This window comes from Xenia sp. Carnegie-2017, unplaced genomic scaffold (genome assembly GCF_021976095.1).
Source record: "Xenia sp. Carnegie-2017 unplaced genomic scaffold, XeniaSp_v1 HiC_scaffold_20, whole genome shotgun sequence".
NCBI classification, from domain to species: Eukaryota; Metazoa; Cnidaria; class Anthozoa; order Malacalcyonacea; family Xeniidae; genus Xenia; species Xenia sp. Carnegie-2017.
The window spans coordinates 14,064,148-14,090,153 of NW_025813483.1; the positions used below are offsets into that span (position 1 = coordinate 14,064,148).

General features: G+C 33.1%; 1 protein-coding gene across 2 annotated transcripts; it reads right to left on the bottom strand.

The window, feature by feature from the left end:
- Positions 1-258: 258 nt before the first annotated feature.
- Positions 259-15,922, bottom strand: LOC124442278 (zinc finger FYVE domain-containing protein 26-like). Of its 2 annotated transcripts, none has more exons than XM_046992779.1 (25): positions 15,724-15,922; positions 15,462-15,547; positions 15,212-15,306; positions 14,452-14,541; positions 12,949-14,061; positions 10,154-10,339; positions 9,254-9,764; positions 9,069-9,128; positions 8,239-8,387; positions 7,922-8,061; positions 7,697-7,743; positions 7,490-7,635; positions 7,101-7,243; positions 6,930-7,010; positions 6,199-6,294; positions 5,623-5,788; positions 5,053-5,157; positions 4,571-4,615; positions 4,092-4,238; positions 3,801-3,998; positions 2,715-3,122; positions 2,338-2,397; positions 1,779-1,961; positions 1,325-1,375; positions 259-1,033 (listed from the first exon to the last, which is right to left on the bottom strand). In XM_046992779.1, exons 2-25 carry the CDS (start codon positions 15,502-15,504, stop codon positions 854-856), a joined length of 4,443 nt encoding a protein of 1,480 aa, XP_046848735.1. In that variant the 5' UTR covers positions 15,505-15,547; positions 15,724-15,922; the 3' UTR covers positions 259-853. The 2 variants fall into 2 exon arrangements, with proteins under 2 accessions (XP_046848735.1, XP_046848734.1); XM_046992778.1 differs by having other exon boundaries at positions 9,069-9,149.
- Positions 15,923-26,006: the final 10,084 nt, after the last annotated feature.

Below are 26,006 nucleotides of genomic sequence, written 5' to 3' on the forward strand. Positions count from 1 at the left end.
AGGAGAGTCGATAGGGACAGGCAGGGATACCACAGTGCTATTCTGCACACCGGTCACCGTACGGTAAAAGGATAATGGATAGGGACAGGCAGGGATACCACAGTGCTATTCTACACACCAGACACCGCACGGTGCTACAGTATAACAAAAGAAAGACTTACATATAAATTAAGCAATGTACTGCCTATTTCCCTGCCTATCTAACTGTTTATCTATCTATAGATGTTTACATCATTCGTTTAAATGCAAACTCTCGTCAATAAGCAATTCACAATTCTCAGACAACCAAGTGAGTCATATATTTCCAGAAAGCATTTCACACAGCTCCACAAGGCAACAGAAAAAATTCCGTAGATGGCGTGAAAGATTAGTTTACAACCATGACATATCCTCACCCAACAGTCTTGGAGTTCGTTCCAAGAGTTGTTATTCACTGGATTTGTAATGTTTCCTGGTCGTATGTTTTATCCAAATCAGGATTCGAAATATTTGTTGAAAACTTGTGAGAACAATAGTGAATAATAATTATCCACACAATAGAGGCCTCGTGATACAAATCCCTGCTATTTTTTTAGAAGAATGTGTTTGCATTAAATTTTCTGTTGCACTTTGGTCATGTTTTTTATCGTTCATTTTATTTGGTTGTGTTTCAAAATTCCCGTTATTTTCCCGTAGTATATTTTTATGACTGATAGTTCTTAATATTTTCAATTTGGCGCATAGCTGATAAGTGAAATTAAACACAGCAAATCGCTGAAACGATTATTTCTCTTGTTTGCGCTAGTTTTATTTGAATATGACGTAAACATGTCCATCGAATGTGACGTAGTCATGATCCTCCAAAATGACGTAATCATGACCCTTCATCTCTCATTTGTCTACTGTCCAACCATTTCTTACAAATGTTGTACACCTTATCCTGTTCCTTTTCCTTGGCGATATCTGCGATGTTTTTGACATCATTTACTCTCTCACTGGAGACTGCTATCAAATACGCCGTCTTTAACCGTCCAAATCGTACATAAGCTGCAACCTAGAAAGGTAATACACCATTTATACTATTAAAATTTCCCACAATCATTTAGCAAGATATATCTTGACATCAACACGATCATGATTGCATTGCAATAGTGGTTACATAATACTTTATTTATAGTTTTAAAAGTCATATACAATCCTAAAAACTAAAATAATTCCTCCATTCGACAGAAATTAAGAATTTTTTATTGGGAATAGTTTTTCATGTTTGGCCACAGCATTGTAAAATAAACTTCTTACAATGCGAAGAATACAATAAATAATACTACTTCATTAACTTTTTTACCTTTTTCCCTTCATCTTTTAAAGATTTTATGAGTAACTCAGCCTGTTTCCACTAAAAATTTAAAAAATGGTCACATTTTGTCATTAATTCACAATGATACGTCACATCATAGAACGTTCGTTAAAATATATAAAAATATCAATGATCAATGGTACGAAATACAATACAATTTCGCACCATCGAGGATGGAACTTTATTTACATAAAAAGCGCGCATTAAACGTCATATTTTTCGTTTACCAAAATAGAACGAATAGTTGAAGAATTGGAACCGAGAAAAACTTTGTGGACTGGTTATGATCATGACGATAACGGTGAGAAACGAAACTTTTATTTTGCTAAAAACAGCATTTCTGTGGAGGGGTGGCCGTTCGGGGTTTACACATCATGTGATCACATGATGTCCTTTTAAGATGCCCTCGGCGACTAGTGGTTACTCCAAAGAACTATTATACCTTTTTGTCGTTATCAGTCAACATCCCCAATAACTCCAGAATAATGGCGTCATGATCTCTGTTTTTGATCGATCTTGTTTGAACGGCGTTCAGCAACAACACGTTAATTTGTTCATATTTCTGATCGATTTCCAGCTCTTGAGCAACTTTTTTGTAGACATTCAAAGATGGCAAACGAAAATCCTGCATCAAAAGAAAGCATGGGTTATTTTATTCATATTTTAACAGTAAATTAATGTCAATACCGTGTTCATCGCAGTAATAAACATGAAAAGCGGTTGTTTTGATAATTAAATTTGCTTATACGGCGGGACAGTGATAACTGGAGGAGGGGGGATAGTATTCATACTTGCATGTTCTGCAATATCAATTTTGTTGAAATCGATTGTTGTTACTGATTCTGACACATGAATATATAAACACGAGCACTCAATTATCAATTTCCCGCTGTTCCTGTATGTAAACTGCATAAATTTCCAACGCATCGATTGAAAAAGTCGTGCAAAGCTAGCCTGCATACCCAAGAATCATTCAAAAGAAAGTTCTTAATAAAACGTACTTGTATGATCCGGGCAGACAAAGTGAAGGCATCTTCGACACAACTCCCAGAAAGCAACATCTGAAAGAATTTTTGACATTGGAAATAAGAAGCAAAGCTTTTGAATCATAAGTTCATATGCAAGACTCATGACATCCTCAAAGAATAATATATTGCTTGTAGACGTTTTGAGCGTATCCCTTCGCATGCAGATGTAAACATTGACGCTCACTTAAAAATAGAAGCAAAGGTAAAACTTGCTTTTTCAGATTTTAATCAATATAATATTAAACCCACAAAATCTTTCGCAAATCGTAAATCCAATGTTTCACAAATATTAATTTCAAAAAAAATTCAAACAATTTTACATCAGAAAACAATTGCTCAATTTTTTTTACCTGGGCAACAACCTGACATTTGACAGTTGCATTATCAAATAATGTACCCAATTTCTTTTTTGATGAATTCCGTTCTTCCCAGAACGTTCCATTGGTTAAGCAATTCTGCATGAATTTTGTCACGTCAATTTGTAGAGTTACGGTATTCATATAAGTGTTAAGTTCTGTTGGCGTTACTGATATACGCGATCTATCTTCATTTGGTTCTTCAATGGTTCTTTGAAGTGAGCTAGTCCCTATTTTCAAGGTTCCTTTCTTTGATTGTTGATGTTTGCGTACGCAATCCAGATGAGCAAAAGCATCCCTCAAAAAACTTAACCTCATATACAGATCAGCATAACTTTTGGCAGGATTATTTGGTAAACCCTGGTAAAATTTTATGCATGTCATAGCCGCCCGGAAGAAATCCTGAAAATCACAAACATCAGTATGAGAATATGAATTTCGTTTCTATCTTATTTTCAATATTACTAAACTTCAGCAAACGGTTGACGTAGCTCTTCCGACATCATGCGGAAAATGCAAGTCCTTCTTAAAATGTTTACGAAACGATACTTCAAATGCAGTTTTCTGACTGTTTTGCACAGAAAATTTCAAAAGACTTAATTTTGAGCATCGTAAAAACAGTTTATTTGCAAGTAAAACAGTTTGTATATGAAGATATACATGATTGTTTGGACGAGTAGCGAGGTGGATATTTTACGACAACGCTGTACACAAAAACTATTTGCAAGTAAAACAGTTTGTATATGAAGATATACATGATTGTTTGGAAGAGTACCGAGGTGGATATTTTACGAGAACGCTGTACACAAAAACTGCTATTTTCTTAATATGTCGTGTGATGTCATGATGTTGTTTGCACAATATATAAAGTTGAATAGCTCTAGAGAGAAGTAAAATAACACAATCATAGCTACTGAACGAGTCATTAAGCCATCCATTTTAAATGGTCTTTTTGCATTGAAATTAGAAAACCATGTGGTATAAAGTTTGATTTTATGAGAATTTTTATAAGCATTGAAATGATCAATTTACTAGAATTTTAAAGTTAAATTCTATCATCTAATGTGTTGTGAAAAATACCTTCATGAGAAGTTGAACACGATAAAGCAAATTGAACCAATTAGAACGACTTAAATATCTGCAAGCACCAATCAAATAGTTGATCCACACATCTAGCGACGGATCAAACATCTTAAGCAGCTCGCAAAGCTCTGAGAACTCTCCACGACGAAAACAAGGCATGAGAAGGTTTTCCGTGAAAATATCAGGATTACATCTCTAACAAACACAAACAAAATATTCAAAAAGAGCAAGAAGAATAAAAAAAGATTGCAAATGTGATATTAAAGAGTGAAACCAATGTTTCAGTACCTTTTCCAAAATATATCTGCAGGCCAGTTTTAATTGATTGTGATTCACGTAGAAGGAAACAATTCTTTCGTTCGAACCATAAGTATTCAAGTAGAATATGCATTCTTCATATCGTTTGGAATCCATGAAATATTTTCCTGTTGTATTCTATATATATAAGAATATTACAACATCTAAGTTTATTATGTGTTTATTTAGCTTGCTGCTTATGAACACATAAGTTTTAATCATGCTATTTTCTTTATTCTACAGTACACTAAATAACTAAGTGATCAGCAAAGGTTTCTCATAAATCACATTCAATAGCAATAATATTTTGACAAAAAACGAAAATCTTGTAGATCAATTGTTAAACATGGAGATGTCAGAAATCAAATTTTGTCCTTGCCAAAAAAAAGATTGAGATTGAGATTGAAGTTGTATCAAAGCATATCTGCAACACTATCAAAAAATAACGAAAAGAAAATGCGTTTGCTTACTTTTACAGATTCTCGTAAACTTGCCAAACTTTCAGAGAGACCACCCTAAGAAATTAAGCAATCAACTGTAGTTTAATCTTTAACAGTTTTATGCAGTGTAAACAGATTATACAATGCAATGGAAATTTGACTCAAGGTAAACAAAAAAAAACAAGCAAAAATTTTCAACGTTTTGAGCAGTGGCTTATTTATTGTAAAACATGATAGTTTGACTATTCCCTATCGATTGTTGCAAAGCAAAGCTTGCAATTTTCATTGTTTTCCGGACGACAACCTATTGTCTTCCTCAACTGCTAGTCAGAGAGTCATGTGACATGTTCTCGACCAACGAAACACAAGACAATATAAATGATACGTTCATTGACTTGCTGCCAGGCCAAATTTGTTCTAAAATTATTCTTCTACGCACATGCTGTTGCATAAATGTTGATGACAAATGTTAAACAAGCATATCAACATTTGTGCTAAGCGAATCTATTTACCATTGAGAAATTATCCAACGACATCAAAGACGACGTTTCAAGAATATCAATGATCCTTTTCACAGAAGAACTGTTGATCTGAGATGATTTGCCTAGATCCGAAGGCTGAAATGAGAAAAAAGTTGATCAATGACTGTGTGTTCAAGCAAAAATTAAAGATTGCTTCTCTAGATCATGGGCACTTAAGAAAATTGTCCAACTACAGGAATTTTTTTCATCCATAAGAATTCCTACAAATCGTAGCACTTTCCCTACACTCCACTTACTTCATTTGATATACAATTGCAAAACAAACACAGGTCCATTTTACTTACTCGTGCTATGCAATTTTTCTTTTAAGGCGTCGATAAGACGGTTTGCATTATTAAATGTGGTCCTGACTGACCAGACGATCTTTTAGTCAGGTAAAGACAAGGAGAATTAACTACTTGCTAAGCATGCAGAATCACAGAATAAACAAAACTAGACCACACAATATTTTAATTTTGATACCGCTAGCTATGTGTATTTTATAGGTTTGAAAACATTCCACAGTAAGAATGTGGATGGTTAAGAGCCATTTTACAATACCTTCAAAACTTTGCTGAAATTTTGCCGCGCTTCCGGATACATTCCTGCTTGAAGGTATGCAAAGCCCCAAGCCCCCCAAACCGCAGCAGGATCAAGACCACATTTAGTCGTTACTTCCATTGCCAAAGATAGATTTTCACTCTCGATTAATCTATCACGAAATCGTCTAGACAAAGCCAATCGGATTGAGAGAATCGTTTTTTATACTCGATATAGCATGATTCCTGTAACAATTTCTAGTTTTTAATTTTTTACATCGTTTCAACATGCACGTTACATGCAAATAGATGTAACTAACAACTGAGATAAATCAAAAAATCTGCATTATTCTTTACTGGACTATGTTTAAAAAACATTTGTCGAGATAATTGGCATGCTTTCATGCCATCATGTGAAATAATAATTTGATTAATTTCACATCCCATATAAAAATTAAGATACAGAATACACAATACTTCATTTATTGCAAAAAGTATGTGTTATAGCAACAACATTATTAAAAGAAATATATCTGAGTTTTTAAAAGAATATTTTAAATCTGTACAACAATCATTCATAAAACCATAAAACACAGACCTGGATGTTTGGTTTGACATTAAGTCTTCGATGGAAGGAATTTCAAAAAAATTTGATTCAATAAGAAATCGAACCAACTCAACACGACTCATGTACCTATATTTGTAGAAACAATAATGATGGTCATGCGGTGAAAACTGTAAACATGAAGAAAATCATAGTTAATGGAGTTCACAAACATGTGTTCTACTAACATAAAGTAAACAAACTTCACCAATACTATCCGTTTGTCCGATGAAACCGTGAACGTAGGGAAGTTAAATAATCGTGGGGGGGGGGTTATGTATGTGCATGTGTATGATATGCCGCATTAAGTTCCAATGTTTTACACGAACTTTAAAATAGATAAATGTATATGATCTTCTCCATCAATTATTGACATTCCTACGCCCATGGATGAAACCAATCGTAAAAATACAAATTTTGACTTTACAGAAACAACAATATATATATATAGAGAGAGAGAGTTTCTCCGGATTGTATAAAATGATTTTATTAAGCTTTCAACTCGGTGCTTCACCCAATCACATTAATCCACCCGCTAATCCAATTAGACGCTCTAAGCGTCTACAAATGAAAAACAACTGTATATAACTTCCTATATCTTTCTGATGAAGGCTCGAAGCACCGAGAAAGAAACACTGCAAAGATGTAAAACCATAATTAGTATAAAATGCATGTTTTATGTCTTAAACAAAGTTAAGTAAAAAATGTTTCCAATGGTTACTTACGTATCACATAACTCCACTCCATGCGTTTTTCCACATTTGGTAAATTTCAACTTTGCATGATAAAGCAGCTGACACATGATGCTGAAGTAAAACAAAAAGAACGCTTGCTTTATATACAAAAAATTTGAAATAAGTCCATGGAGCAGTAGTTGATGTAAAAGTCGTGCTCACCTAATGATCAAATTGTTATCTATTTCTTCACTGACAGCAAGCTTTTCAGAAAGAAGATTACAAAGTTTCAGCAACAACTCGCCACATGTCTTATCATTTCCGTGAAGGGCAAGGATTGCCGTACATAATGATGAACTTGGTGCCTTTATTAAAGTACAAAAGAAAAATACATTATGAACAACATGAAAGTTCACCAGTTCAACAAAAATTACTAGAGCATGGATAAATTCACTTTTTACATAACAAAGTCTTGAACTCAATGTACATGTTATACAAAAGGGATTTCGTTACCAATTTGTTATAGTAAATACTTAAGCACAATATTTTTTCATTTCTTAGTGACAGTCTTCCAAGAGGGAGTTTTCTCGAATTGTTCATCGTTTACTTACTTGTTTATAATAGAAAATATCTCGAATGGCTTGATTACAATCATCGTCTAAAGTTAGTCTGTACTCTTGTGGAGAATTACCAAAATTAAACTCTTCCTCGCTTTTTAGAACAGCTGAATCAAGTCTTGTTTGGAATTCATCATTGGCTGCATAAATCAAAAGTTTTCAGAAACGCTTAACATTTCTTTTGACATTCAATAATATTACCTTGGCGTTCCAAGCTTCTACTTGTGGTATTTTTGTTTTTCTTGTAACTGAATGACGAAAACAAAAATGTTAATCAAATATCGAGAAATGCAGAATATCTTTTATGCAATTATCTTATATAGGTGAAAACTTATGCAATACCAATACGGAGTGATTCAATATATAATTTTCCTTAAATGCAATACTTAACATCGATATACAAGCCTAAAACTAAAACTCTGATACCTTTGTTGAAACATGGCTTTATCGCAATCTTTACAAACACGAACAGGTGTTGAAGACAAATTTGATAAAATACGTTTGAATGGAGAGCAAGTATCACAAACAACTCGTCCACAACGACGACAATGATGACGACGCACAAACTATAAAAATATAACATGTTCATAAGTTAGCTAGCTACATCCGACCAATAAATGCCAAACACAATTTTGAGAACTGGTAGATTCTCCAACAGATATTGAACTAAATTTTTTCAGTAATAATAGTTGAACAATTGTGGTAATGGATCAAATGTAAGGTACATATTTAAATCTTCTAACCATGTTAAATGTCACTTCCTTGCAAACCATGCAAACCCTGTGTTTAAAGTCTGGTTCCCAGTCTTCCTCAGCTGGAATATTTTCGGGAATGACAAATCCATTGCTTTGACGCCGTTGACTGAAAGACCCTTTGACACTACGCAAGCTCTCTGTAAATGAGATACTATAACAATGAGCGCCATTCACAAAATCTGTATTTTCTATTGCTTCAATTTACGTATTTTTAAGGTTTGGTCACACAATAAAATGAGGTTGAATAAGAGACTAAATGGCTTAATGACCTACTTGCTGGTGTTTAGTGTCTACACAGATAGTGTCTACACAGATAGTGTATGCACAGATAATGTCTGCACATATAGTGTCAGCACAGATAGTGTCAGCACAGATAGTGTCTGCACAGATACTGTTTGAACGGATAATGTCTGCATTCATAGTGTCTGCAAAGATAGTGTCTACACAGATAGTGTCTGCACAGATAGTGTCTACACAGATTGTGTCTGCACAGATACTGTTTGAACGGATAATGTCTGCATTCATAGTGTCTGCAAAGATAGTGTCTACACAGATAGTGTCTGCACAGATACTGTTTGAACGGATAATGTCTGCATTCATAGTGTCTGCAAAGATGTTGTGAAAAATGTAACAAATGTAAAGATTTAGGTTGATATGTAAGTATAACAAGTATACTTATAAACACATGTATCTGAGAGTCTTTTCACGAGCTGCCTTTAAGTTTCCATTATATACATAAAATGCTATCACTCGTTTGCAGTGAAAGCTCGATAATCTGTAGCGGAAGTAACCTAACATACATTCAATAAATGACACACCTTGACTAGATTTTCTTCGTTGACCAAATATGGGTGTGGAATTCCCCGAAGAGGAATCATCTAGAAATTTATCATTGACATCTAAGAATGAGCGAAATATGTAACATATGTTACTTTAAGGCTACAAGAATTGCCTTTTATTCAATGATAGTCTACTACAAAAAAAAGAAAGGAAAGCTGTTTACCACGTTCTTCGTAAGTTACAACTTTGAATTCCAGCGATTTCGTTGCATAACACTTCAATAAATCGTCAAATGCCTCCACCGTGAACTCGTTCCTTAAAATCTCATCATAGTTCTCATCAGTGGCAAGCTCAGTCTGCATTTTGTTAAAAACCTTTCCAGCCCATTCCACTTTAATGTCAATTAAAAGTTGTTCCAGCAATAAAAAGGGTTTAGCTGTTAAACGCTCATAACTAATCCAACTTCTTTGTGGGATAGACATAGCCGCATTTGCTCCAAGTCTGTGTCGAAATAATTCACGTTTTCTTATCGCATTTACATATAACTGAAGCTCAGTTAGAATGAAATCTATCATAAAAACAACGCTAGGAATTGGAATTTCCCTTGAAAGAAGTCTTTCGCATGTTTTCAGTGTAATCACAGGATCTCCTATTTCCTCAAGAAAGAGATGAACTTCTGCGACGTCGATTGGAGTTCTCGCCAATAAATGGATCAAGTAATCTTCGCGAGTTTTCTACGATGAAGTAAAAAGTTATTCACACTATCATCTTTTTAAAACATGGCTATGTCTGAGTCTTTTCTCATTTCATAACCGACTACATTGCAATTGATTGTAACTTAAACATGTATTATGTCAGTTTATTTTTTTTTGTAATTGCATCACTTCAACTTACTTTTCTTCTATGCACAATGAAATTGGGGTCTATTGTTGTGCAGAATCATTCTCATCATTAGAGATTTTTAATAAACTCACAAATATCCAATGTTTCAATTATTCACAATTTCGTACGTTATGAACGGACAAGGGAGACATCCAATTGTAGAGAAAAATTACAGAATAAGCTTAGCTTTTTAAGGACTCGAAGTATTGAAAGAAATTTAAACTTTGTCAGCGCAACTTACATCAAGTAGATTATTTTCACGTCCAAAAACATTAATCCATTCTTTGACTAAGTCGTAACGTCCACGCATTTTTAACTCATCCAAAATCGCCTCCGGTTCCAGGAGGGTGTGTTCCATCAAATCATTCCACGTCATGTGCAGCGCATCAATCCCCCCTAATGCTTCACTTGATAAGCAGTAGGTTATCTAGACAATGATATTGAACAAAGAACTCAGCACAAACCTTACGTTTAAAGAAAAATATAAAATTGAAACTATCGAAATTTTTATAAACGTAAAACATCGAACTTTTCTTAAAATATAAAATTGAAACTATCGAAATTTTTATAAACGTAAAACATCGAACTTTTCTTAAAATATAAAAATTGAAACTATCGAAATTTTTATAAACGTAAAACATCGAACTTTTCTTAAAATATACAAATTGAAACTATCGAAATTTTTATAAACGTAAACATCGAACTTTTCTTAAAATATAAAAATTGAAACTATCGAAATTTTATAAACGTAAAACATCGAACTTTTCTTAAAATATAAAAATTGAAACTATCGAAATTTTTATAAACGTAAAACATCGAACTTTTCTTAAAATATACAAATTGAAACTATCGAAATTTTTATAAACGTAAAACATCGAACTTTTCTTAAAATATAAAAATTGAAACTATCGAAATTTTTATAAACGTAAAACATTGAACTTTTCTTAAAATATAAAAATTGAAACTATCGAAATTTTTATAAACGTAAAACATCGAACTTTTCTTAAAATATAAAAATTGAAACTATCGAAATTTTATAAACGTAAAACATCGAACTTTTCTTAAAATATAAAATTGAAACTATCGAAATTTTTATAAACGTAAAACATCGAACTTTTCTTAAAATATAAAAATTGAAAACTATCGAAATTTTTATAAACGTAAAACATCGAACTTTTCTTAAAATATAAAATTGAAACTATCGAAATTTTATAAACGTAAAACATCGAACTTTTCTTAAAATATAAAATTGAAACTATCGAAATTTTATAAACGTAAAACATCGAACTTTTCTTAAAATATAAAATTGAAACTATCGAAATTTTATAAACGTAAAACATCGAACTTTTCTTAAAATATAAAAATTGAAACTGTCGAAATTTTTATAAACGTAAAACATCGAACTTTTCTTAAAATATAAAATTGAAACTATCGAAATTTTATAAACGTAAAACATCGAACTTTTCTTAAAATATAAAATTGAAACTATCGAAATTTTATAAACGTAAAACATCGAACTTTTCTTAAAATATAAAATTGAAACTATCGAAATTTTTATAAACGTAAAACATCGAACTTTTCTTAAAATATAAAATTGAAACTATCGAAATTTTATAAACGTAAACATCGAACTTTTCTTAAAATATAAAAATTGAAACTATCGAAATTTTTATAAACGTAAAACATCGAACTTTTCTTAAAATATAAAAATTGAAACTGTCGAAATTTTTATAAACGTAAAACATCGAACTTTTCTTAAAATATAAAAATTGAAACTATCGAAATTTTTATAAACGTAAAACATCGAACTTTTCTTAAAATATACAAATTGAAACTATCGAAATTTTTATAAACGTAAAACATCGAACTTTTCTTAAAATATACAAATTGAAACTATCGAAATTTTTATAAACGTAAAACATCGAACTTTTCTTAAAATATAAAATTGAAACTATCGAAATTTTATAAACGTAAAACATCGAACTTTTCTTAAAATATAAAAATTGAAACTATCGAAATTTTATAAACGTAAAACATCGAACTTTTCTTAAAATATAAAATTGAAACTATCGAAATTTTTATAAACGTAAAACATCGAACTTTTCTTAAAATATAAAATTGAAACTGTCGAAATTTTATAAACGTAAAACATCGAACTTTTCTTAAAATATAAAATTGAAACTATCGAAATTTTATAAACGTAAAACATCGAACTTTTCTTAAAATATACAAATTGAAACTATCGAAATTTTATAAACGTAAAACATCGAACTTTTCTTAAAATATAAAAATTGAAACTATCGAAATTTTATAAACGTAAAACATCGAACTTTTCTTAAAATATAAAATTGAAACTATCGAAATTTTATAAACGTAAAACATCGAACTTTTCTTAAAATATAAAAATTGAAACTATCGAAATTTTATAAACGTAAAACATCGAACTTTTCTTAAAATATAAAAATTGAAACTGTCGAAATTTTATAAACGTAAAACATCGAACTTTTCTTAAAATATAAAATTGAAACTATCGAAATTTTTATAAACGTAAAACATCGAACTTTTCTTAAAATATACAAATTGAAACTATCGAAATTTTTATAAACGTAAAACATCGAACTTTTCTTAAAATATACAAATTGAAACTATCGAAATTTTTATAAACGTAAAACATCGAACTTTTCTTAAAATATAAAAATTGAAACTATCGAAATTTTTATAAACGTAAAACATCGAACTTTTCTTAAAATATACAAATTGAAACTATCGAAATTTTTATAAACGTAAAACATCGAACTTTTCTTAAAATATACAAATTGAAACTATCGAAATTTTTATAAACGTAAAACATCGAACTTTTCTTAAAATATAAAATTGAAAACAGACCCTTCAAGTAAAATCTTCCACGTATGGAATATTTAACAAGTGAGATTTTCAAATACACACTTTCGTGATTCTTATATGAAGTATACAATTACACTAACATTTTAAAATTACGAAAACATTGATTTTCCTCAAAAGGTCGATGCGGCTTACCTTTTTACAAAAATTAAGTTGTTGCCATTTATTCTTAAGATTTCGCAAAACTTTTATGTCCCTTGGAGGCTTTGATAAACAAAATTTCAATAATTTCAAGCACTGCTCAATGTCATCCATATTGTGCAGGTTCTGCAATACCAAAGTAGCACGGGTACAATTATCTTTTACGAAATACAAAATCATTGTCTTTTCTTTTATAAAGTTCAGATTATAGCTTGGCATAGGAATACCGAATTTTTGTAAAGTTTCATCTGTTTCAACAGCAATGTCATCAACGTTTTCCAAATTGAATCCATCGACGAATGCAATTTCAATAGCAAAATCCTCCGGTCCACCCAAAGCCCCGAATTGATTTAATCCTCCTGAATTAAATAAGCTAAATAACAGCTTCCAGTCACCATTACGCCAAGTAAAGTCAACAGATTGTAGAAACATCTCAGTTACTTCCCGACTTCTTCCGTCAAAAAGAAAATATTGTAGAGGGTTGCCAACAGGAAATCCTTCAGATTGAGAGATGACTTCTGATGATCTAGCGAGTCCCATACCATCCAAAACCAGATACTTGGAAAGAAAATAAAACGAAGACGTGATGTGCCTCTGTAAAACAGGAAACTTTGCCGATTGATTAAGTGCTAGAACAAAAGGCGAGGAACTTTCTAAGCGACGTGTTTGCGAATTGCTGACCAAAGTCAGCGAGGGTACTTTTGATTCTTTTTCTTGTTCTTCACTACCTCCATAGTTTTGAGAGCTGGCAAGATTGGCAAGTGATGCAACAAGGGAGGACTGGCCGGCCAAGTATCGAGATAAATCTTGAGAAAGTGCATGCTTTGGTGTAGCAGAACTGTAGAAAGCTTTCTCGTGTATTGAATGCGCCTTGTTTGTCGAAAATTGAAAACCTAATTTCCAATTATAAGGAGTAAAAGCAAATGGCAACTGTGAAGCAAGATCATGAATATTCAAAAACTCTTTCCCGCGAAGATAAGGAGACAATTTCAACAAAAACTCAACCCATTTAACATCGTCATTTAAATTTTCCACGTTCATTGTTGGAGCTGACAAGTCAGGTGATAAATCTTTGCGATACCATTTCAAGAGTTCAGGAAGAAGTATCTGAAAAGTAAGGAATTAAATGGCCAATGAATGAATCTACTGACGAAATACTAGGTTTACTCAAGCTAAAACAATCTCAAAGCAAAACGAAACAGAATGGACAAACTTCTGATCCCTAGAGATTTAAATAGCTAATGAATGTTAATATTCTATTTGCTTATTTGCTTTTTAAATTATTTTTTATTGAAACATTGGTAAGGGGGATGTAAAACAACGTGTAAATAACTTTCATCACTTTTTTTAATGGCAAGAGTATTGATATGAACTTTTAAATACAGACATCTAAAGTAAAAATACAAAAATACTAAGGAAATAGTGTGCTGTTCATTTTATTGAACCTTACGACGTTAAATTGAACAAGCAATGTTTTTGTAGTTAGCGCTTACATACCTTTTTATTTTGAATTACTTTAATATTAGCGCAAAGATACGAGGAAACTGCATCATCAAGCTGATTATGGATATTACCTGGATTCAATACCTTGAAGTTAAAAAAAAGCAAGAGAGAAAATACAGCAAACACATGCCTGGCCATTCTTTGAAACAAGAGCAAGCAAGAGTATAAAAGAGGAGCAAACATGGTTATACAGTTCAAAGAAATTTAAAGAATAAGTGTTACGATAATGCTTTGGACGCTTATTTAGCCATAGATAGCCATTTTAGGGTCACCCAAAAATGATGTCACATTAGATTGATATTGCAGCAACATGTCTGCTTATACTACCAAGTCCGGCCTATTAACATCATAGCACGGTTGGCCAAGAATTGAAGAAAAAACAGCTCGAGTTAAGTTAAAGAAAGATGTCATTTTACAATTGGTTTATACTACCCCTATAAACTACGTATTAAATATGGCGGAAATTCAATACAAGAAGTAAACATAAGCGCGCAAAGCATTACCGAGGTACTCATTTTTTATTAACAATTTAAAATGTCAAAAAAGGGTCATTTCGATCTCTTACATCATTGCTGTTGTTTATAGTCATTTATTTTATTGATTTCAACAAGTCAAACATCTCACACGATACTGTATAGGATTTGTTCATCAGTTATATCTAGCAATGCCAGTAGATGTATTTACCATCATCACGTCAGACCTTACACAGATTTTCTGAATGCACATGGAGAGAGAAAATTTGTGAAGCAATTACCTTCATTTCCGGAGAAGATATGGTAGCATCAGAAATAGCAAACGTCAAACGAAAATCATTTCCTTTCATTTTATAGTTCTCATATCTGTAATTCACTAAAGATTACAAATATTTTTGAAATTTGTGAATTGGTAAAATTCGTCCAAAATAACATGAAATGCAAAATAAATCATTTATCACACAAATTAGTACAATACTGTAAACTAAACTGGACTTCAAACTTACGTGGTCTATTTCATTAAAAACTTACTTTCATCGTCAATAGATGACACAGTTTGAATATTAGATGGCATAGGCGAGTCAGCTCGCAATATAGAGAACCACAAATCATACGCACTACATGAAAATAGAAATAAAAGTTGTTAAACCAAAGCGACAATAGACAGCCACTGCAAAGTAAAAACGCGTATTTTGTACAACTTTGAGTAGATGAACGACAGGATAAAACAAATATGCATTATAAGGCGTTGCTATAGCAGGGCGATATTGCTATATTACATGAATCAATTTACCTTACAAATCCTAATTTTCCTATGTGACAGCCATATTTTTTAAATACGCTGTTCTGCAGTATGAAAACTCAAATCTCGGCAAAGCCTTTTCCCACGACAGGTCACGCACACCAACATTTTCTGATTGACAAGTGCGAGTTGAGATTGAACGACTTACAACCTCAGTTATGGCAGCATGACATAGCATAACGTTTAAAATGTTTGCAAAGAAACATACTCGTTCGCCGTCACTTCTCAACGCATCCAAATCAATTGACGAAAGTTGATTCAACTTATTCAACAACGAAATATACTTTGACGACTTAGAAATAGTCAATAATGAGGGAGCATCAACAACGTTAGAAACTGTATCTTTCATTCCTGTTGAAAAAGATAAAATATAATGATAAGTGAACAGAAGAAAATCGATGAAATAGCAAAGTGAAAAATTGAAGCGAAAGACCATCAAGTAATTTTCTAAGTTTGGCGGTTAGGTGAAAAACCCAAATCGACGGATAGAAATTAGCTTTACCTCCAGTGACAGCACACTCAAAAAATACATTGAAAGTCAACGGCAAAAAGCTAGTAACAATAACCTGGATACGGACGATGCAATGTTCACAACAAGAATATGAATACCTTGTAATAGTTCTTTCATTTCTGTCAGAAGCTTTTGTGAAAACTCCACAGGTTCTTCTGTAAAGTTTGAAATGTCTTCCTGTGATGAATTCAACGCAATTTTCGACTGGGAAGACTGCAAACTAGCTAAAAAAAATCATGCAAAAATTTTGAAGTTACCGCCAGAAATAGACATGCAGCTATAGTGTAAATCTTTAATACTATAAGACAATGGCTACTGAGTAGACATTTTGTTCAACAAATTTTGACACATGGGCGTGTGGACCAATATTCTTTTGCGGGGCGGTCGGTCAATCTTAAATGACCAATTCATTCAACTTTCTAGCAAATAATGCCCGACTGGCCTTGTCTGGCAAACATTTTGGAGGGGCTACCATTCCCTGCCCCATAATATGCCTATGTAATTCCATATTTGTCTGATAAAAATGACAGAAATAAATACCGTCATACAGTTGCGTAGCTAGCCCGCAAGTTGCGGGCTGGCTTCGCAACTGCCGCCATATAAGTAACTGGATTTGTTATGTATACTTTATGTAACTGTCTGTTTAAGTAACTAGGTTCACAGCCCAAAAGATGTTGAAAAAGATCTTGTTATAGAAACAATGTTGTCATAATTATAACCAACTGGAGATAGACACTGTCTATGCAATATGTAAAGAGAAAAAATATTGAAAAGCAGAGCAATGATCATTAGTGACAATCATAACATAAAATCATGATACGCAAAAACATAACATATGAAAATAATCTAACCTATCAAATGATTCGCAGAAGACACTGCCGGAACAAATGGACAACAATTGTGTATAATAATTCGAATCAGGTTGACATTCATTTTACGACATATCCACCTCATCCTAAAGACAAATGACAACTGCTTGAGTCTATAATTGGAAGACGTAAACGAAATTGTCACGAAAAGACTAACAGCTACAGAAAATTACGTTCATACATTGTCATTTAAACATTAGTTAATTTCCCCTAAAAAATTCTTGTGCAGTTTGCCATTAAAACTATTAGGAACTAATGATTCAAAGATATAAAAAATTCGAAGAACAAATATTAAGTTGAACTTATGCATTTCTTCACAAGGAGTAAGTTACGGTGAAGGTAAATGACTTAATTATATATAAGTAAGTTTCATTCATACGATAAATCTCCTATTGTTTAGATAGCCACCTAAAATCTACAAGAAATGATTTTTGCAAAGGATTTTCGATTATTCTAAAAGTGTTGATCATGTATACCTTTTCGGAGTCACATTTCGTTCAAATAAAGGTTTACCAACGATATCATCAAACTTTTGACTCAAAACAACAAACGGATTGGTAGCTTTATTGGATACTGTCCCTTGCGAATGATCCTTTGATGAACTGCTTTCTATATTCAAAGCATATAGTTGATATCAGTGCAAGTCCAACAAAGTTCAATGAATTCTAGAATCTCAAAAAACAATTAGCAAATAAAACTTGAAACTAAAACCACCACTGCTTTTTAAACAAAAACTACTTTAAACACATAGCTGTTTCATGAGAAACATAAACTCTAAAAAAGACATCTGTTGCGGCATAAAAATCTTAACCAGAACTAGAGAAACTTTTGCACATGTGTAAATTATAGAACATAAAAGATTGTGAATAATAAATTACTTTCACGACCAGGCTTCCAGTACAATGCCCAAGTACTCAATCTATTGACATGAACATATAAACTTTTTATGTAGTCCATCTTGCTTTTTTTGACCGTTCGGCCGCCTTCCACTAGTGACACAATAGAATCGCGCGTACAATCAAAGGCCAAATGTAAATCCCTCATGGCATCTCGAACTGCTGTTTTATGTCCATTATTTTTCCATGTCAATACAGCCGATGAATCTCTTTCGGAATTTTCCTTAAGACTTTCAATTAACGTATCGCCATCGTCGATAGCAGCCTCCAGTTTTACTGATGCATTATCTTGTTGAGCCTGTATGTCCTGGTCGTTCTTTACACATTTAGATTGTAACGATGTTACTGACGTAAAAAATTTAACCACTCCTTTAGCGTTATCTTGTTCGTTCAATAATGTGTCTAAATTGGTAAGCATATCCTCGAACCGTTTAATTGTGTAAAGCTTTAAGGCTTCATCATCTGTAAATTAAAGATTCAATCGATCATTATAAAATAACTTGTCGCAATGTCAGCTATTTGTCATATCATTTAGTTAGCTACTCAAAACACATCAATTCATCATATATGATGCAAAAAAAAATTACAACACAAACGACAGTTACAGACAGCTTTTTGTCTTCAAGCGCAAGAAAAGTGAAAATAGTGATCTAAGGACAGCACTGCTTTCTTTGCTTCACATGTAATAGACTTTACGTAGGTGAAACAACCACTTAGTGCTGAGTTATTTGAATCGCTTTCATGCAAACTAATTTCAAGAGAAACATATCTCATTCATGTTTATTATGGTGTTTGGGACTCGATTCACCTCTATTAGGTGACTTGTTTGAAAAATGTTTCTAATAAATCAACTCTCGAAGAAAATTCGAGGGTCATGGCTGCACAAGAAATAACAAAATATTTTATCTATTTAACATACCAGTTGTAGAATTGAATTTGTTTCTCGCCTTTACCAAGAAGTTGATGCTCGACTCCTTAGTAAAACAGCCTGTACATAAAAAATCAAAACATACAAGAGCGTGGACAAAATGCTCGCGTACATAACTGTTGAAAAAATCCGAGGATTTAAGGTTAGCATTTGAAGACAAAAGTAGATTTTCGACAATGCTTGAGTTTGAGGTAGAGGCAACACCAGCAGCAGCGACAGACGCGACGTTTTTCAGCACGGAAAGACGAGAGGTTTTCTTTGCTATTGTTTTGGGAGAAGTTTTAAGGTTGCTTTTTTCTCTTAAAGTTAACTTTTGAAACGAGTTTTCGTATTCTTCGGCAAAGCGAGCTGCTTTCGAACTTTTGTCATCTTCTATGTTAAAAAGTTTCATAATTTCCTTTGCCTGAGTATAGTTGTCGTTCTTCATACACATATATATAAGGTTGTTGGGAGAAGATAGTAGAAAAGGAATGCTAGTTTCGTTGCCAACCATCTTAGGCGAAGTCTTTTCACCATTGTCAACTCCACATAAAGTTTGTCCAGTTAACTTTGAAGAAACGTTGAATCGCCTTAAGTCTATATAACGTGAAAAGATATTGAAAACAAAGTAATGAAAAGGTATTGTTTGGTATGAATATGATTCACAAGGCTTTGCAGGGTCACTTTAAAACGAGACTAACATATCAGGTAGTTTAGTATTAGAATTTGTGAAAAAGCTGCATGGTTTATTATGTTAAGGACTCAACAAATTTAAAAGAATGCACCAACTAATCTATTTGGCGTGGTGGGATTGTCTGAGTCGAGAGTGGCATGTCTGATGAGACGAATTGGTAGGGGGTACCCATTCATTTCATTTATAAAGGCGTTCATTGCAATACTCCACGTGCAGATAAGATGTGCATCGAGCACGCGTACTAGCATGCCTTTTCATTCTAAGTGGAAACACGTTCTGTTACACAAAAGAATTCACGAAAGTAAATGGAAACAACTGAAAAAATTTCTTCAGTGTACGTAAAAAAGGGAAAAAATTTAATAAAGGACAATAATCTGTATTATCTGTAAGATAGAACATCGATGAGCGGTTAAAACTGTAAATATACCTTCACATTCTTCAGCGTCTGTATCAAGTTCACTTTCATCTGAATAGACAATCGATTGATCATACTTGACATCATCTTCTACGTCATCAATATCACAACATGTCGACACCAGTTGATACCTCCATTGGGCCTCGTTCAAATATTGAGCTAGGCGGGATATTCTTTGATCAAGGGAGGCCAATGAAATGGACGTTTTCATCCAAACAGTCTGAGCTATCATTGAAAATACAGAATAATTAACCTGAAATAACGCAAAGATTGTGCAAAAACATTCCGGGCAACGAGTTGGAGGAAAGACAAATGAGTTGTTTACATATTTTTTATGCTAACACCAAAAACCCACACAATAAATATCTCATGCTTACATACCTCCATGTAGCACGGTGTGATCCGACTTTAAATGAACGATTTTGCTTAAAGACTCTTTTAACAAATCAAGTATTAGACAAATTGTTTTTCCCTTAACCAAATGCTTGGTTACGATACGTTCTTCATTGTTTATGACATTCACACCATTTGCATCATGTACTGTTAGATTTTTCAACTCACTATCACTATCCTTCATCATTCGCCTCTTTTCAGTATCAGCTACGCTCGCAGATATTTTTTCTCTATCTAAATCGGTTCTTGAAATGATCCTCGATGTTTCTGTATGTGCAAGCATACGAGATTTTTTACTGTCAACCAAACTTGCAGACTCAGACATCAGTTTGCGTAAAGATGAGTTAGACTCTGTGTTATATGTCGGCTTCCAAGGACTGCTGTTGTAACTGTCAACACTTGCCAAGCTTTCGAAACTTGTCGTTCGACTGCTTTGCGAGCTTTGGCTGGCAATCGTTTCCAAGTCATCTGTTTCATAAGCAATGGAAATATGTTCATGCAAATTTTCTCTCGTAAGAAACAATAGACTAAAGATATTTTCTAAAATCTCTAAGCGGAATGTCAAAGGGTTTATCATGTCAACTTTCTGAAGTAGTTCTTCAATGGCGCTGGTGTTGTCGCATTCGTAACTGTCTGTGCTATATCGCTGAAGTATAGTCTCAAAGACAGACCGTAGACAGAGAAACCCGTGATAAAGTGCCACATCGTGCATTATCTCAACTTCGATTTCTGACCTGAACACCACATTTGGGAAATAGACTTGTGTTTTTAAATCAAGGTTAGTGGAGGGCGAGAAGCGACTTTCTATCAAATGAACAACTTCACTCTCCGGTAATTGAGAGAGATTTGTTGACTGATGTAAAATATACAAGACGGAATGAGTTTCTATGTTTCGAAACATCTCATAAACTTTCACTTGTTCTTCTAACTTCAAACTATCACAGTCATCTTGTAAAGACCTAAAACAGATAACAATGTCTTTATAACATAATAAGGAACGACCATCGTGTATTTTAATTAATGTAAAATCAATAAATTTATGTCGTGGACACATGCTATGTTCTAATGTTTAATGTATGAAGACTTTTTTCGCATACTACATAATGATTGTTCCTGCTACAAGTACTAGAAGCAAGCAAATACAGGATCATAGAGAGTAGCTACAAACTTTGCTTTCTCTTTACACCATTTGATAAGTTTAAGATCATACTCCAATTTCGTACACGCTTGACGAAAAAAAAGAGGTACGGCCTCCATCTAAAAGAAAAGACAAATCTCGAGGATAGAGCAATTTTCAAAAACATTAAAAACCTTCTCAAAATTATAATGGAAAATACGAACAGTGCCAAGCATTAAATAGGCAGGTGTTTTGGGCACGACCTGTCTTCAATTGATAACCTATTAAAACAGGTTTTTACAACCAGCATAATATCGTAACTGCAAACTAAGCAAAGAAAACTTTACTTACTTCACCACTAGCTAAAGAGTCCAGCAATATCTGAGCGCTCTCGCAAGAACGACAAAAAGGCCAAGCAAGAAGCAGAACCAAAATTTTCAAAGGCAAAAACTCTTCACAAGAGAGAATTTCCAAGGCCTTTTCCAATTCACCGTTCCGCACAAACTGTACGCACGATTTCTGAGAAAAACAAAATAAACGTATTTATAAACACGATAGATGTAAATATAACATCTAAATATTTTCAGTTACGAAGGTCAGAAGCTGAGTATTATTTGCTGCACCTTCTCTTGAAAGAAAGATTTTCAAGCGTTTGACATTTTCGTCCTGATTTTTGTGGGAAGGTTTCCGTGGCTATTTGTTGAATTTGTATTTGTATTATGATTAGGAGATGTGTGTGCATCATTAAACGATAACCGTTTGGAAAAGTATGTCTAATACTGGTTAATACTCAAAATTGAGTCATTACTCATTACTTAACACAACTTACCACAACATCTTCCAATATGTGACAATCTTTTTTCGCCTTTAGGAACAACAACTTCCAACCAGCACTTCTATCTTCTGCGCATGCCCTCGTTAACAAATCCTTTGATGGCTGCAGATAATTGCACGGTGCAAAACGCCCCGACAAGATGCTCACACGGTTACCATTAAACTCGTTATCATACTCAATTGAGCAAAAACGTTGAAATAACTGCAAAGATTTGTGTGAAAGTAGCCCACAACACACAGATGACTTCGTAACATAATCGGACAAAGCGTTTTTTACTCGATACAATAAATCCATCAATAGTTCGTCAGTATTTTTAGAGATTTTAGAGTTTTCTGTCGGCAATGTGGTGTACATAGACGATAATAACTCATGTACAATAGAACAACAAACTTCTCGTTTCTTCACAACATTTTCCTTGTTAGTACAAGAGTCGTTGTCATGCTCAACTGCTTTGAACATGTCTTCCAAAAGAGGAATTTCATTCAGGGAGCTCTCCAACAGCTCCATAATAAATGTATTATATGAGGAACTGTCACTTCTTGAACCTACTTCGTTCGGTGTAAAAATCGATCGAAGGATAGTAAAGGATAGCCTGGGTAGAGTGGAAATCATGCTTTTTATAGGAGCCATCCAAGCATCATTGAAATCACTTTCTTTCTCATCACATACCATGGAATGAACTTTATCTAATTGCTATAAAAAAAATACAAAAAATAATGTTTTCTTCTGTGCAAATTGAAAATAAGTTAGGGTCAAGTAAAAATGAAAAATTCAAGAACGGCAGTTAGAACTACGTAAAAATATTGTTTAATACAAACAATCACATTTTCTCCGACAAAATTCTTTACAAACCTGTATAAATTGATGAGATACATCAATTTTCTTTAGAAGTAGTAACAACATTCGAAACTCAACAGTTTTCTGTTCTCTTTCCTGTAGTACAACCTATAAAGTATTTATAAAGACCATCTAACTATTGCAAGGATGGAAGGAAGAAAAGATCAGAGGAAAGGATGTTGCATATAATATGGTGTATGTCAGAGATAATGCAGATGGAAATAATCAACATACTTAAATATTTATTAAAAGCAAATACTGTGAGAAATGTATAAGATGAAGATTTTCAAGATCAATACTTGTGAACCGAACACAAAGTGCATCTAAAACAAACTTAGACCACTAATGTCGTTGTTATTTAAACTTATTTGAAATATATTGCGAAAGAGGTGTGTGGGGGGGGGGCTTTTTTGAAAAGTTGCCATGGATTATCCACTCATCATACTTTCCAGTGACCGTGTATGTCATTCCAATGTCGATAGGTTAAATGTAACGGACACATCTATCAGAAATGCAGCTTGATAAGCAATCATTTTCTAACTGAGCGATACCAATGTTGTGGATGAAGCAAAGTAGCTGTTGATTATCCAGGTCAGTAGAGTCTTGAAAAGGACTGTTGGTGTTGGTGTTGGTGTTGGTGTTGACTGACGTTTTGACAACCTAAGCAGAAGTCAACTTCAGAATCAGATGATGACTACCCCTAACGTTGTCGAAGCGTCAGTGAACAACAACAACAAAAACAGTCCTTCTCAGGACTCTACTAAGCTGGACGATCTACATCCACAAACATGTAACGATACTCTCATGTTTTAACATTTACTTTAAAGCACAGTAGAGTAGCCAGCCTGCAGATTTACTCTCACTATATAAATTCTGAAAGATTACTATCGTCCATTTCTTTAGAAATAAATAGTTTTTATGTTCAGTGAACATTAAAATATTTGAATGGCGGGAGTAAAAAGTTGTGCTAAGTACGCTGTGGAAATTCGTTAACACAAATAGGAAGAGAAGTATCCCATTTTCCTCCGAGCTACGGACAGTCATTTCACCAAATTGATAATTTGGGACACACACAAGGTGCTCATACATCACAGTGTTGAGTTTACAACAGCTGATGACCATAACTCAACAATACATTCTTGGCCCATGAAAAGGCCTTGAACATAACAAAATCTTACAAATCCAACATGGGCAGTGTAAACCAACAAAGGCTCTAGAGTAAACACAGCCTAATTGCAGTTGCTTAAAAAATTGCTTAACGAAATTTAGCCTTGAGGAGAAGTTTACTGAGATGCCTTTAAAACTTTTTAACTAGACGTTTTCTAACTTCTTTTAAGAACTGAAACGTTTCTGCAGGTATCTAGGTATTTTTAAATTATAAGCTTTCAACAGTCAATAAGACAAGTACCATACAACATTTAGTCAACAGAGCGTATTTAGTGTGTCAAAACTTGCCAATGTACTACTCTAATTCAGTGATCCGCTGATTGAAAAGAAAATGGACAAGTGTAAATTTTGAAACATTTGCATATCAAACAAGATAGTGCACATAAGTTTATGTGGATTCTGAGTTTTGAAAGAAAAAAAGACACTTATACTGAAGCCTGTATTTTCCTATTAGTTACATTTAAATAAAAATATATAGCATACACATGCTTGTTTCAAGAAAATGTTTTAAACATGGCACTGGTTTCCTTATTCTCTACACCAAATTACAAATACCTTATCACTGAAATCTTGTTGTAACTCCTTTTGGGCAAGCCAAGACAAATGAAATGGTGTTGGAACCGAAATTGATCCATCACTAATGAAACATTCAAATTCAAGATTAGAATACATATAGATAGAGTAAAAATATCTCATACTGTTTAAAATCATATTGAAATCAAATAGATGTTTTCTAACTAATATTTTCATTGTTCAATCAAAATTGATGTCATTGTAAAAAGTTGCCATTAGAAAAAACAATGTTATAATTAGTTACTACTACTATAAATACAATAAACGTGAAGAAATATTTCCTGAAGTGATAATCTTCATAGCTAAATTCTTTTTTATGTTTTTTGTTCAAATCTTTGGTATATGCTGTCAAACACTCCAAGACATACATTAATAATATATCCTTGCTTTTTTCTTGTTTCAAATTACTATGAAATTGCTGAAGATTAGCATCATCATATATCATAATTTAGCAAAAATTGCTTGTTTTGAAAAAATCTGAACACAGTTGCCACCATGCTTTTCTGGTGCAGATGAAAAGAGTTTCATATACAAAGTTTTAAATTGGAAAAATGAAAGCCCGCATAATAACAACAATTATATTTTTTTGATGGAATATTCTTCTGTTCCCATTATGTCAAATTATATACTTAAAAATACATCGCCAAGAGGTGATGTTTCTTGCAAAGCTAAGTACCAGCCTTTCTAGAAATGCCACTGATTCACATATTTTGTTTCATCCATTTTTGAGGAGGGGGCTTTTGAAAATAATTCATAACAGTGAAACTGATATTCTACAATCATTTTGCATCATCTACATGGAAAAAGTTAGTGGAGAAGGAGAGCATGAAAGTTTGTTTGGAGAAAGATGCCATGAACCCAGAAAGATAGGAAATTGGAAATAGAGGTATTTCCCAAAAATTTGCAGGAATCCAGTCGACTCAGTTTATTAGTAAAACTCAGATCAAAAATTGGATGAAATCAAGGGTGACTGGAAAGTTATTAATTTGCATATGTTTAAATTCACATGAAACTTCATAGTGAATCTATACTTTATATCACAACTTGTTTAAATGGCTTT

What these genes read in the sequence shown, in the direction of transcription:
- LOC124442278 (XM_046992778.1), bottom strand. Translation starts at nt 15,504, where the DNA reads ATGCCATCTAATATTCAAACTGTGTCATCTATTGACGATGAAA. An exon ending in TAGAAGCTTGGAACGCCAAG is followed by an intron (nt 7,636 to 7,696) that starts GTAATATTATTG and finishes TGATTTATGCAG; the next exon opens with CCAATGATGAATTCCAAACA. An exon ending in TAAAAGATGAAGGGAAAAAG is followed by an intron (nt 1,034 to 1,324) that starts GTAAAAAAGTTA and finishes TTACCTTTCTAG; the next exon opens with GTTGCAGCTTATGTACGATT.